The 13602-nt window shown below is 37.8% G+C and overlaps 1 protein-coding gene across 4 annotated transcripts in view; it reads right to left on the reverse strand.

Moving 5' to 3' along the window:
* ZEB2 (zinc finger E-box binding homeobox 2) overlaps window positions 1–13602 on the reverse strand; it is a 131808-nt gene that overhangs the window by 3516 nt on the left and 114690 nt on the right. For all 4 annotated transcript variants that reach the window (XM_025404606.1, XM_025404603.1, XM_025404605.1 and 1 more), the window contains 5 exons: window positions 13333–13521; window positions 12418–12632; window positions 9698–9806; window positions 6798–8767; window positions 4920–5100 (listed from right to left, as the gene is read on the reverse strand). In XM_025404606.1, the coding sequence (XP_025260391.1) occupies window positions 4920–5100; window positions 6798–8767; window positions 9698–9806; window positions 12418–12632; window positions 13333–13521 (2664 nt within the window). The remainder of the gene's footprint in view (window positions 1–4919; window positions 5101–6797; window positions 8768–9697; window positions 9807–12417; window positions 12633–13332; window positions 13522–13602) is intronic.

The following is a 13602-nucleotide window of genomic DNA, read 5'->3' on the forward strand; positions in this document are numbered from 1 at the left end:
GGAAAAGATGTTTTGAATGAGGTAAACTGGATAACAGAGAATCCCAATGGAGTGCCAAGAGTCTGCAAAGATAGCATGCTTTTCAATTTGGAAAGACACCGTGGTGGGAAGTTGATTTAAGAGGAAGCAGAAGTGTATTTGGGAAAAAGACAAGAGGTTTTGTCTCCCAGGAAACTTCATGTCATTATGTTATGAATTTCGTCTCTCTTGTGTGGACTTGGACCTTAAAGGAAAGGAAGCTATCAGGAGAAAGGATAAGATATTTCTAGTCGCAGCAGTTCATCCATAGGGGCAGGATGGTGCAGTGTTAAATGAATCTGATTATCTGGGTTCACATCCATCGTTTATGACAGGCTGTGCATTCTCAGGCATGTTAACTTCTCTCAGGATCAGTAGGTAAAGGGAAGATCATTTGGGGACCTAACTCCCAGACTGGGCATAAAGAATAAGGAAGACAACTTATATAAAGCGTTTAGCACAAGCATTGCACATAGTAGGCACTCAGGTAATGTTAGATCATTTTATTCTTATTCATTAATACATGTTCAATAATTTCTCAAGTTCTAAGCAGGACGCATGCAGCAGGAGCAGAGTACATGGAAGTAGTAAATCTGAATAGAGAGAAGAGAAATTGTAGATGAAAATTTTCTTGATGCTCTAGTTGCTACAGCGTGCATGGGCAAACTGTCCTACAACCTCTTTTGGATACTAACGTCTCATCAGCTCAGGAACACAAAAAGGTCAACTACTTAGCTGAATTCTGGGAGAGACTGTATGAATAATTTTGAATGAACATTACAGTTGATACGGCTTTCTTTTCCAAAGCAACAAAACACAGAGCAGTGTCCAGAGAGAGAGCAAGCATTCTCTGTTACAGGTTTCCAGGCCTGTTAGCAATGCTTCGGGCATGCCCACTAAACTGCAGTCTGTCTTAGAGATACGCCTTGATTATAGGCATTCAATTTTCAGAGAACTCATTTGATAAGAAACAGTATGCTTATAATAGGCATATATTAATCCTGCAATATGAATTGACAATCTGAAAAAATAAAATGTTCGGTTATGATATCAAACAAAGGATAGAATCTGGGAGCAGGTGAGAGTTTTGACATATACCTTATACTAAATAGTCTACTGATCTCCAGAAGTTTCAGTGGTAAGTATTTAATAAATTCAATTTAAATAGTAACTGACTTGGACATTCATCTCTTTTTAACTTGTTTTGTTGGTTTACCTGATTCAAATCAAGATGTCCTAGAATTAAGTTTCCACATGACCAAGATTCAGAACATCCAAATTGATACTGAGTGAATCAAACTTTCTTAAGGTAAATATTTTCTCTATCTAGATTTGTGATTCACCTGACAGCTAGAATGATAACTGAACTTAATAATAAATGAAAGGTTTGTAGTATGAAAAAAATTACCATATAACTGAGAAACAAAATTGACTGGTAAATTTATTTAAAACTCAGACTTATCTACTCAAAAGTAGAAACATTTGTATTACTTTTCTAAATAAGGTGGGTTTAAAAAGCACCTACCATGACGTCTCAACAGAGAAAGCACTCAATAAAGGTCAGATTTAAATTTTAGTAGAATACAAACGAGTTCTTGACAGTGCCTAACAGGAGTTTCAGAGTTTTTAATTTCACAGTCCTTGTTTGTGACAATTAATTCTGTTGAAGTCAACATCTATATAGTGTTTCCCTCCTCTGTCCCGGTCCCAGGTCCCAGGAAAAGCAAGCAAGCAACAAGCCATTGGTAAGAAAAATGAAGCATGATGACTTTGGTATCTGCCTAGGAAATAAATTGAGGCAAAAAAAAGCACTGGGTCCCAAGAATAAGTAGCTCATGATTTCCTTCTTAAGTTAAATGATTTTATACGTAAAATTGTAGACAGATATCACAAACACACTTTACCAAGGACACATTCATAATCAATGCATAATGAAATGATGATTCAATTTTATTTCCCAACCTTAGAATCAATCAGTCCCAAGACAATTATCACTTAAAATTTTCATCTTACTGCATTCTCAAAATATTACTAGTGCTTAATGTAAACAAATGAAAGGCTAGTGGGATAGGAACTATCCCACATGTTCAACTGGGATAGGAACATGGACTAAATTTCCACATATATCACATCGATAGAAAATTCATGAAGAACTTGATTTGAATAGAACCTAATACACTGACAGTAGTAATGTCATGAGATGTTTGGTCAAGTGACCAAAAAGTTAACACGCTGGAAACTTGACAAGTTGGAAAGCCAACAGGAAGATAATGAATCACAAGTTTAGAGAAACCATTGAATGATTAGCATCTTGTTGCTAGGCAATGTGTCCAGGCAGCAGCTCTCACATCTTGAAGGAGCAGAATATTTTATTTTTACTTTAAAAAATAAAGTTATTTATTTATTTATTTATTTATTTATTTATTTATTGAGACAGAGTCTCACACTGTTGGCCAAGTTGGAGTATAGTGGCGTTATCTTGGCTCACTGCAAACTCCACCTTCTGGGTTCAAGCGATTCTCTTGCCTCAGCCTCCCGAGTAGCTGGGATTACAGGCATGTGCCACCACACCCAGCTAATTTTGTATTTTTCGTATTTTAGTTTCTCCATGTTGGTCAGGCTGGTCTCGAACTCCTGCTCTCAGGTGATCCACCTGCCTCTGCCTCCAAAAGTGCTGGGATTACTGGCATGAGTCACCACATCAGGTCTGAAGTTTATTTTTCAAATAAATTATGCATATTTGTGTTTGTCAAGTTTTGGGCTTCTCAACTATCTACAGACCTATGAAAGTTAAAATTCTCTAATTTATAAGAAGTAAATATATTGACTGGATGTCAATGTGTATGATAGCCCTCACTAAAATAAAAGTTGTACACTCACCGTGTAGTAAATCATAGAGTTTGCATATGGTCATATAATAAAACCAATCAGAGAGGGAAAGATGCCTTCAATGATGTGCCTATTGTAGCTGAATAATGGAATACAAAATATATGTGAGGTTGATTAAAATATTAAAATTAAAGTAAAATTTAGGTATGAAAATATCTTTACTTTGTAAATGCTTAAGTAGCACTTAGTACTAAAGAAAATATCTATGCTAAAAGAAAATTTTGATATTTCAAACACTGAATTATATAACACAAGTATAAAAACTGTTTGGATTTAGATTGGGTTGTCTTTAAGGTATCATTAAACTTTTAAAATAATAACAATGAATATCAGACAGCTAAAGAAAAAGAAAACTGCATTGGTTGGAGTAAGAGCCCTCTTATTTATCAACCTCGTTCTTTTCACAAAACCCTCCCCACACTCTCAGGCTGATGCTGGTCACTTGCGCTGCCTCCAGCACGTGCCCAGTGAGGAATAATGGCCAATGATGAGTACAAGTACTTCCCAAAGACAGTTTTCAGTGACAGGAAAGAGTGCCATGTGTCTAGGCAATCAAAATATGACAGGAAGTATTCACTTTCCCTTCGCCTTTTTTTTTTTTTTTTTTTTGAGATAGAGTCTCACTCTGTTGCTCAGGCTGGAGTGCAGTGGCACAATCACGGCTCACTGCAGCCTCCACCTCTTGGGCTCAAGCCATCCTCCTACCTCAGCCTCCCAAGTAACTGGGACTATAGGCTTGAGCCACCACGTCCAGCTAATTTTTAAAAAATAGTTTGTAGACTCAAGGTGTCGCTATGTTGTGCAGGCTGGTCTCAAACTCTTGGGCTCAAGCAGTCTTCCTGCGTTGGTCTCTCAAAGTGCTGGGATTACAGGCGTGAGCTGCTGCACCTGGCTCACATTCCCTTTTCTGTCTTCTTTCTTTTTCTTCTGTGCCTCTTCATCACTTTTCCCCAAAAAAGCTTTTCCCCCCAAAGTGTTCGGTTAATTTTTTTCCTCTATATTGAAATGTTTGACACTAGGCTTCCTGGTTTAGAGTGAGTTGTTTTCCTATACTCCCCTATTTTTTTCGTTTCCTCTTGCCAATATTTTGATTGAGATCCTACACTTTTTTTACCCCAATCCAGGGCTAATAGAGCATGCCAAATTTCTAGTGGAGAAGAGTTGGAGATGGGCTAGACGCAGGGATGAGGTTCAGCTACCCTGTTGTTCAGGGAGGTAGGGATGGAGCCGGGGAGGAAACACAAGTGGAGCTCGACCACAGAGCTGCAGATCTTGGGTTGTGGGAAGTAATATTAAATGACATTATGGTACTTCATCTTTCTTTTCAAAAATTAACCCACTATCTCTCTACTCATAGTGAAGAATTAGGTTGTTTTCTTGTCAACTCTTTGTAATTGCTGCTAATTAGTAATGCATGACTTGGAAATATACTAATTAAAATTTAGAAAGTTTGATTTCAGTCTTCCAAATATAGGTGGTTTCAAGTAGCTCATCTGATCTATTACTTTTCTTTTATCACACTAATGCTTTTAGTTCTTTCAAAATGTGGCTAATTAAAAAAAAAAACCAAACAAAATTACCCCTAAATTATGGCCTTCTTGGTGTTTTGGATGATGAAACTAATGTATTACTGTCTGAATTTCTTATTAGATTTTTACATATCTAGGTTCATCTTAAGCTTTGAAACTTAAGAATTTGAAGATATTTTCAATAACTGACTGTGTCGAGCCATTTCATTGCCTTGGCCATCTGACTGTCCCTTTGACATGATTTCCAAATTTGGTTTACAGAATAACTGGAAAGATATTAAGACAAGCACACTCATAAATACATGAATGATCCAATAAACAGGCAACAAAAAAGTCCTCCCGAGCTCGGCAAAAGCATTATTTCTTCCTTGTTGAAGGTATCAGCATATGTTACATCTTATGTTGCACAAGTGTGCTCATTAAATATTATGAAATGTACAGCAGGCCGGGAAGCTCTAATCAGCTAGGCAAAGTCACTCATACCTGTGTGTTCGTATTTATGTCGCAGAAGGGAACTGCTTTTCTGGAATGTCTTGTCACATAAGTCACATGCATACATGCCACTCTCTGTCTTCTTGATCTTCTTGCGAGACAGACAGGAGTCGGAGTCTGTCATGTCATCTAGGCCTGACATGTAGTCTTGTGCTCCATCAAGCAATTCTCCCTGCGATAGAATCACACAGTTCAATACAGTGACTTCTCTTTGCGCTCACACCAAACATCTTTGTATAGGCCGACATTCGGAGAACCTCAAAAGTGCCTGCTACTAATCGATCTAGTTAAACAATTTCCTTTTCCATGAACAATATATGAGGTCTCACACTGCAACAAAAATATAAACGTCTCTGCTCTGGAAGGTAGAGCTCTTTGTTTTTCAAGGACAGAAAATGGTCAACTCTGAAGGTGAGAGAAACAAATTTTTCTAAAATCCTTCATTTGCTTTATACCTAGAAATTCCTGTAAATGAAAATTTAACATTGAAATTTGTGTATTTTCCAGTGTGCTTAACTCTAGAAATGATCTGTAGCTGTAGAAACCCGATTTTAATTGAATTTTATACTTAGGTACAAAATGTTATTATTATGCAATCTATTTAAATGTATGTCTACCAACTAAAGGCCTCAAGCTATATTTTTATATTTAATTTTCTAATTTGAAATAGGGAATATTAATAACACTTTTTATCAATGTTCTATGTTAAAACAGCCTTCAGCATTGAACAATAATGAATGTGGATCAGTAAATTATTAAATTTCTTGATATTTATTTTGTCTTGATCCAAAGGAGTGCAAACGTGCATGATAACATACATTTCCATTTGCTAGCCCACAGTTCAGTTTTCTTAGACTATGTTTGCACTAATTAATATTAGAGAAGATTAAATAGGCTTAAATACATTTACAAAGAGGGCAGATGTACTGTAAATTAGAATACTGGAACAGCTGTTACAGAGGTGGACGGCTACTTATGCTCCTATTTTGCAAACAAAGATTATATGCTGCATAATGTTAAAATATACCTGCTTTCCTATTTGATAAAGCATAATTATTAACTACTTTGAAGATTTGGTAAGAGGTCATGTGAAATATGGAAGACATTTTAAAAAATACTCTTCAAAATAAACCATTCTGTGTAAAACAAAAGTATCTATTAAAATGTGTATATGTATTATTGCAAGTTGTGCACGTCTTTACATTTATTTATTTATTTATTTATTTGAGATAGAGTCTTGCTCTGTCTCTCAGGCTGGAGTGCTGTGGCACGATCTCTGCTCAACACAACCTTAGCCTCCTGGGTTCCAGTCATTCTTCTGCTTCAGCCTCCCAAGTAGCTAGGATTACAGGCATCCACCACTACACCCAGCTGATTTTTATATTTTTAGGACAGATGGTGTTTTACCATGTGGGCGAGATTGGTCTCAAACTCCTGACCTCAAGTGATCCACCCTCGTTGGCCTCTGAAAGTGCTGGGATTACAGGCATGAGTCATCACACCTGTCCTGTGCACATCTTTAAAAGCACGTGACAGTTATAAACTTTAACTTCTAGCACCTAGGTCAGTCCTACCAAATACTGTCACCAATGTGTAATTCTAAAAGCAGATGAGTCCATCTAAATCAATTTCAAAATAAATATTAATTTCTTCTTTATCCCTTTTGTTTTTAAAGCAAATGTGCTTAGAGTACAGTGATTCACTGTTTCATCCATTTTTCTAGCTCACTGACGGTTTTAGGTTCATGTTAAAGCAAACTCTTCCGTATCTGCTGAGTTTTTTTCACTAAGATTTTTTTTCCTACATGCCCATAATCAGTATAATTACCATCTCTTTTCTTCAGAGCAGAAAAAGCATTTGTCTCTTTACCTGAAATCCTTGTTTCCGCTGGTACTTTCTCCTTTGCTGCATATCAGCAAAAGTAGCTGCTCCAGTTGGGTAGGTGTAGGCCATATGTGGTAGGAAGCTCATCTGATCCAGTCCTGGGTATGGTCGTAGCCCAGGAATACTGGTCTGGACTGGTGGCATGAAAGTAGCAGGGGGAAATGCGCTTTGAGGTGGAAGAGCTGTGTATAAAGGTTTGGCACTAAATGGGTTCATGCCGAACACTGGGTTAGTGCTTTTGTTGTCCAGATTATTTGAATTTGAAAATTCCTTCTTGATAAAAGTCAAGTTCAGAGGCTCATCTGAGTTTTCAGATGAGGAAGAAACACTATTATGGTCTAAACTGATGCTACTAGCTTTTGTTTTGTTCTTTGTGGCTATAATACTTTTGGGTTCTTTCATTTGTTTTGGTAATGACAAGTCTAAAGGCTCAGCCTGGAGCTCCTCAGAAGAGAAGCTGTTTGGAGTGTATGAACTACTGTGGGAGTTTTTAGAAGATGTGGAGGAAAGATTTAAGGGAGAAGGAGTATTACTCCTGGAGTGGTCCAATTTTTCAACTGGTTTAATATTGGTAAAATGGGAAGGTTTGGTTAGCCTGAGAGGAGGATCACAATTCGTAACACTGTTGTGGAGTTCTGCTATAGATGGTGATGTTATGGAGTCCATAGGTTTTACGGGAGACCTGGGTAATAAAGAGTCTTTTGTGGGAGGGTTACTGTTGGGAGCTAACGGCTTGGAGCTTCTTTCCAGGGATGGGGACCTGGAATTTGAGTACTGGTACACTTTCCGTTGCTCAAACCATTCCTTCACAAATTCCTGAGGAAGGCCCACAGCAATGGAAATTTTCAGCAGTTCATCGGAGTTGGGCTCCATGTTCATAGCATAGTATGCTTTGAGTACAGACATGTGGTCCTTGTATGGGTTGATGGGGCTTGTCATTCCTTTCTCAGAAAGTACAGATGACAAGAGGAGGGCTTTATTATCAACAAAAACTCCGGCTTTGTTGGGGACTATGTTTTCATGAGGCTGCAGGACCGCCTTGATCTCTTCATTCATCTTACAAAGGTAACGTTCATGCTGATGCAGAGGGATGGGGCCAGGAAAACTTTCTTTACAGAACTGGCATGAAAATGGAGTGGATATGTTGTGGTTCTCAATCATTTTGTCATCGGTGACCAAATCTATTAAAGTACGTAGCTTCTCTTTCTTTATATTACTGATCTGTCTCCTTGAGTCAGTCGTCAAGCTCTGGAGGCAAGCTTTGGCTTCATTGACTTTTTCTAACGTATAGTCAATAATACTTTTAGTGGCACCATTATGACTCACTACCGGAAGACCGACAGGCGGAATATTAGGAGAAGTAACTCCTTGTTCCTCAGGTTGAGAGCATGGATCCTTCATGTGATAACCTTTCAACTTTGAAATTTCTTCAGCCTTGCAGTCCATTTTTTGCCTGGAAACAGTATTGTCCACAATCTGTAGAACCTTTTGTACCTCACTTAAATTACTATTCATGGTGGGAAATCCAAGTAAAGGGGCTTCCATCCCTACACCTAAGTGCTGCATTGGACTCTGAGCAGATGGATGAACTCCTAAAGGGCTGGTGGCTCCAAGCCCACCATTCATAAAGGGACTAGTGCCACTAAACCCGTGTGTAGCCATAAGAACTTTATAGTCATTGAAGTCTAGTGGTTCTGTTTTAATTTTAAGTAAGCCTGTCTGTTCAGACATACTAAGTGGTTTTCCATTCTCCAACTTGTTTCTTAACTGGGTAATGGCTGAATTAGTAGGAGAAGAAGAAACAGAATTAGGGGAAGAACCCGTCTTGATATTGTTTCTCATTCGGCCATTTACAGAGATTAAACCAATACATTTCTTGCTGCTGATGTGCGAACTGTAGGAACCAGAATGGGAGAAACGTTTCTTGCAGTTTGGGCACTCGTAAGGTTTTTCACCTAAAATGATAATTAAAATTAACGTTACATTTCCTTGATTAGGTAACAATTGCAGTTGTCTACCAAGACAAGAATCTGTGAAACCAAATGAAAGGAACACAATGGGGTACCTCTACATTCTAGGTACTTAGATTAGAATTATGTAACCATAACTGTTTCTGGGCTTTATCTACCCTGGGAGGACATAATCCAAGATGTTCACAGCGGAAGGTAAGGGCTATCTATGACTTTTTCGGCTGAGATCCCAAATCTTGTCTTGCCATCGGCAGCCTCGTATTTAAACAGAGTGTCAGATTAATGTGTGGTCAATAGCACAATAAAGATGTCACGGTATTTAAAGGGAAGTGTAGCCATGGCCTTAATCAACTTTGTGGAGATTCCATTGATTCTACCAATCCAACCAGTCCTTTGAATAGCATCCAATTTGATAATAAAATGCTTGGCAGAGCTATCAAACTGGTTATAAAGAGGAAATCTCAGTGGTAGGATTCTGCTCTGTGATCCACGCCCCTCAGGAATCAGGGAATATTTATCATACATAGCTCTTATCCATAATTCTTCACCCTTGTTTTTCATGGTGAGGTCTCAAAAATTAATATCCTTCAGAATTTGCCAGTTGACTTTCCTCAGGTCAAGAATATTTATTCTGGAGAAGCAGTTTTAAAAGGACAAAAAGGAGCCTCTAGATTTTGTAATAAATCAAAGCATTTGTAATTTTTAAGATGTGTAAGCATTCTGCTTCTTTTTATAAGACAGTGCTACTGGTGGTACCCTAAGTCTCATGAAGACAAATCAGGCACACAGAGTTGATGAAATAAATGGATAGTTCCAAAAAGCTACAAATAGGACTGTGTAAATTTTAAACAATCTTTTAAAACTCCCCTAATTAAGTAAAATGCAAATGTGAGCTCCAGCACCTCTGCTACTCACCACTGTGAATTCGCAGGTGTTCTTTCAGATGGTGTTTATATTTGAAGGCCTTGCCGCACTCTGTGCATTTGAACTTGCGATTACCTGCTCCTTGGGTTAGCATTTGGTGCTATAAAAGGAGAAAGACTGACATCAGTTTTGTGCAGGAGGAACAAAGAAAATTTGTTATGAATATTTTTAAAAGGCCTCTATTTTTCAGACAGGCCAAAAGGTTTGAGTGCATGCTTATTTATCTGCTCAGTCTTTCAGAGTTGCAATAAAAGCGATAATGTTGGTAATAAAATTGGAACAAATAAAAAAAAGTGCTTTCACATGCGCATCCAACACTCGTTTTAGAATTATTTCTGTAGTGTCTTTTCCAAAATGATTCTTTGAACCTTCGGGGACGAGGAAGTATAACTGTAAAGATATTTGTTGTTTTTTGTGTTTACTACAAATTCTAAAATATGAACATTCTCTGCTAGAATGTCACAATTCTGTGAAGAAAAAAATATTTTCCTGAAAATTCTGAATAGTCTCAAAAAAACCACCCCCCACACAACAAATGCTATCAATTTTTTTGTATCAGCATAAAAGTATATCTTATACTGAAGCAATCTAAAATGTAAAAAAGAAAAAAAAAACCCAATCCCAAACCAAAAACACACAAACAAAAAAACCTTGACTATAAATATTTCATTACATGATGAGCATGTTTAAATATCCTATTCATTGTGCTAGTAGCAAATAGAAGCCTAGTTTTTCCTGAGGTGTCGCATATCAGATTTGATTCATTATCAAATGTAAGAGACAACATCTTGGGTTATAGCTGCTTGAGCAGTTTTATCACAGGCCAGTAGGAAAGACTTCAACGACTTTTCATTTTCCTTTTTAGTAGTGTGCAAGGGAGTAGGGACAAAAAAGGAAAAAAAAGTTTGCTGAAAAGACAAGTTAAAAGCAGCAAAGATATAATCAAACACAGCTGACCTTTTTGAACAAGGGGAAAAAAGCAGTGTGACTTAGAATTCTGGAAAAAAAAATGCAGTCATCCACTCTGGATGCTCAAGGTAGGAGGTCAGCCTTTTTCTAGCAGCAATGACACAAAAGCCTTTTGCAAAAAGACAGCACAGAAACGGTATGACAACTGCTAGGGTGTGCTGAATCTTCCCACATTCCTAGTGAGACAGATGGTGTTACATGGGACACAGGGAGGTTTGTTCAAACAGCAGCAACCTTCAAAGATCAAGCAGAGCCCAGCCCGCCGAGCGCCATTGAGGGACCAGCGCTCATATGTTGCTGAGTTGCATAAACAAACAGCAACAGCTGCTTTGTCTCCCCCCACAGCCCTCAGAGGACTACTATAAACTTTAGTTGTGCCACTGTTAATATGATACAATCATTTTAATTTACTAATTGTAAATGCCATGAGCAAATGAGGGGACTTTTCAACACCAAAGCTACCATTCATAATGCGCCAACACAATCACACTTCTGCATGTGAAATTTAAAGCGGTTATGCTAGATAAATATCTAGGCACTTTTTTTTTTCCTAGAGTTTTTGTGCATATAAGCAAGGGGAGATAAACTGTTACATAAGTGCAACCATGCAAGAATATTTTTTATAACTCATCTTTGAAAAGTATTCAGGTGACAAGCCCAATCAGACATAAATGGAATAATTTATATGAGCTGTTCTCCTAAAATAGTAAAATTCCATAATCTAGTATTATCACCATTATTGACTGTGTTTGCTTATTCTCACTTTCCTTATTCAAAGAAAATGAAGGTTATAAGGAAAAACTAAGAATTTTGAATACAATATCATGTTCAATAATTTTAAAAACAGACATGGTGTCAAGACTCAAATTAAGTGATTCCGGATCTGTAGGGCCAGTTATTGTGACTTAAGGCACACCACTTCTGTCCACGCAAACATATCATAACATCAATTTGCAGAGTCAATCCTCCCAGGGGGACAGAGGAGTTTTGCTGTAACATTTAAGGAACACTGTGAATCAATCCTATTCAGTTGTTTTAAAGATTTAAGAAGCTATACTTAACTGTTGAAGACAGGGTTTTTATTTTTGAGACAAGTAAGCAAAAAGGGGGGAGTAATTCTAACATTTAGCTACACATATGTGTATTAAGAAGGGATCTTTTTAATGTACATCCAATGTTTTAGTACTAATCCCATTTATTACATATATATACACACAGATAATATATGTCTTTTTGATTTTCCTTAAAACACTTAATTAGATTTCATAAACTAGTAGCAGCTTATAAAAATACTCTAAGTAATTGAAGGTGTTATATGAAAAATGAAAGAAATATGCACTTCTTTTACTATGACTTAGATCCTATATGAAAAGAAAATTTCTAAGTAAAACGAGGTGAAAAATGGAATTAAAATTGCTGAGATGTTTAATAATGTATAATTAAAATGCTACAATTTCATTCACTTTTTGTGGAACATAAAAATGAAACTAAAGTCAAGTTAAAGTGCAAATAAAATTTCTAAATTAGAAATTAACACACTCATTCGATCGTGAACATAAGACTATTAAATCATATTAGAAGAGACCATCAAAAAATCATTTAGACCTCAATTAAAGCTATTACCATTAAAAGATCTGCATCTTCAAAATGCCATGAAAAATTAATAATGATTGCCAATCAAAGCAATATCGTTTCTCTAAGGGGTTATTATAGAAAGAAATCACTTAAAACCATCCCCCCACCTGATCTGTCCCTGGCTTGTGCGTCACCATATGCCGCTCGAGCTGGGTGCGGTAGGCAAACGTGTAGCTACAGAGAGGGCAGGAAAAGTTCTCTTCATTCTTCTCGTGGCGGTACTTGATGTGCTCCTTCAGTGATGTCAAGCGCTTGTAGCCCCGGTCGCAGTAGGGGCAGGTCAGCAGTTGGGCAAAAGCATCTGGAGTTCCAGGTGGCAGGTCTGTAGCCGAGAGACAGAGAGAGAGAGAAGCAGGCCAAAAGGTCAGTAAATCAATGGCAGCTAATGGGCTGACTGCCCAGGATGGTATGACAGGAATCACTGCAATCTGCTCCACAGAGTGCCATCATTGCGCCCGGCCCCTCGCACACCAGTCCCCTCGCACACCCAGGGCAGGCTTGTAGGAATCAGCTCACACTGCGCTCGAAAATTAATTAATTACTTCAGCTTTTTTTTTTGGGGGGGGCACTTAAACAGCTGATAAATGAGGAAATTCTCTTTAGGTGACTGACAGTTCCTATGAAACCTGTAGCCACAGATTACTCAGGAACTCACAGCATAAAGGGGCGTTTCAGGTGTCGGTCGTGGAGAAGAACAAAAGGTGAGGGAGGGTCGGTCTGAACTTTTTTTTTCCTCAAAAGTAAAATATTTCAGAAAGATAGGAATACATTTAGATATTTTTATCTCTTAGAAATGGGCTCTAATTGTTCTTGTTCTTTATTGGATGTACAAATGACACAAATTTGCTGACAAAAAAATTTCACAATACCCTAAAATTACAGTTCTAATCTTTGCTCATGAAATTCCATGCCTCTGCAGCTGTTCTTCAAATTTTAAGGTAAACACCCAGGCATGTAGTGCATTTGTAATTGTAACAGCTGCAGAGGTCAGTGTAGTGGCTAAAAATGATTTACAGCCTCACCATTTTCTTCTTGCCCATTGGCCTCTGGCGTGCCAAGGCGAGACAGCTCCTCAGGGGCTTCTGGGTAAATAATGGCTGTGTCACTGCGCTGAAGGTACTCCTCGATGCTGACTGCATGACCATCGCGTTCCTCCAGTTTTCTTTTGGCAAAGTATTCCTCAAAATCTGATGTGCAATTTGCATTCTTCACTGAAATCATAAAAGGAGAAGAAATGTCTTTTCCGGGCCTCCTTCCTAGGAGCCCAAGTCCATCTCCATCCTAGTCAGTGA

The sequence above is a fragment of the Theropithecus gelada genome, chromosome 12 (assembly GCF_003255815.1).
Source record: "Theropithecus gelada isolate Dixy chromosome 12, Tgel_1.0, whole genome shotgun sequence".
In the NCBI taxonomy this organism is placed as follows: Eukaryota; Metazoa; Chordata; class Mammalia; order Primates; family Cercopithecidae; genus Theropithecus; species Theropithecus gelada.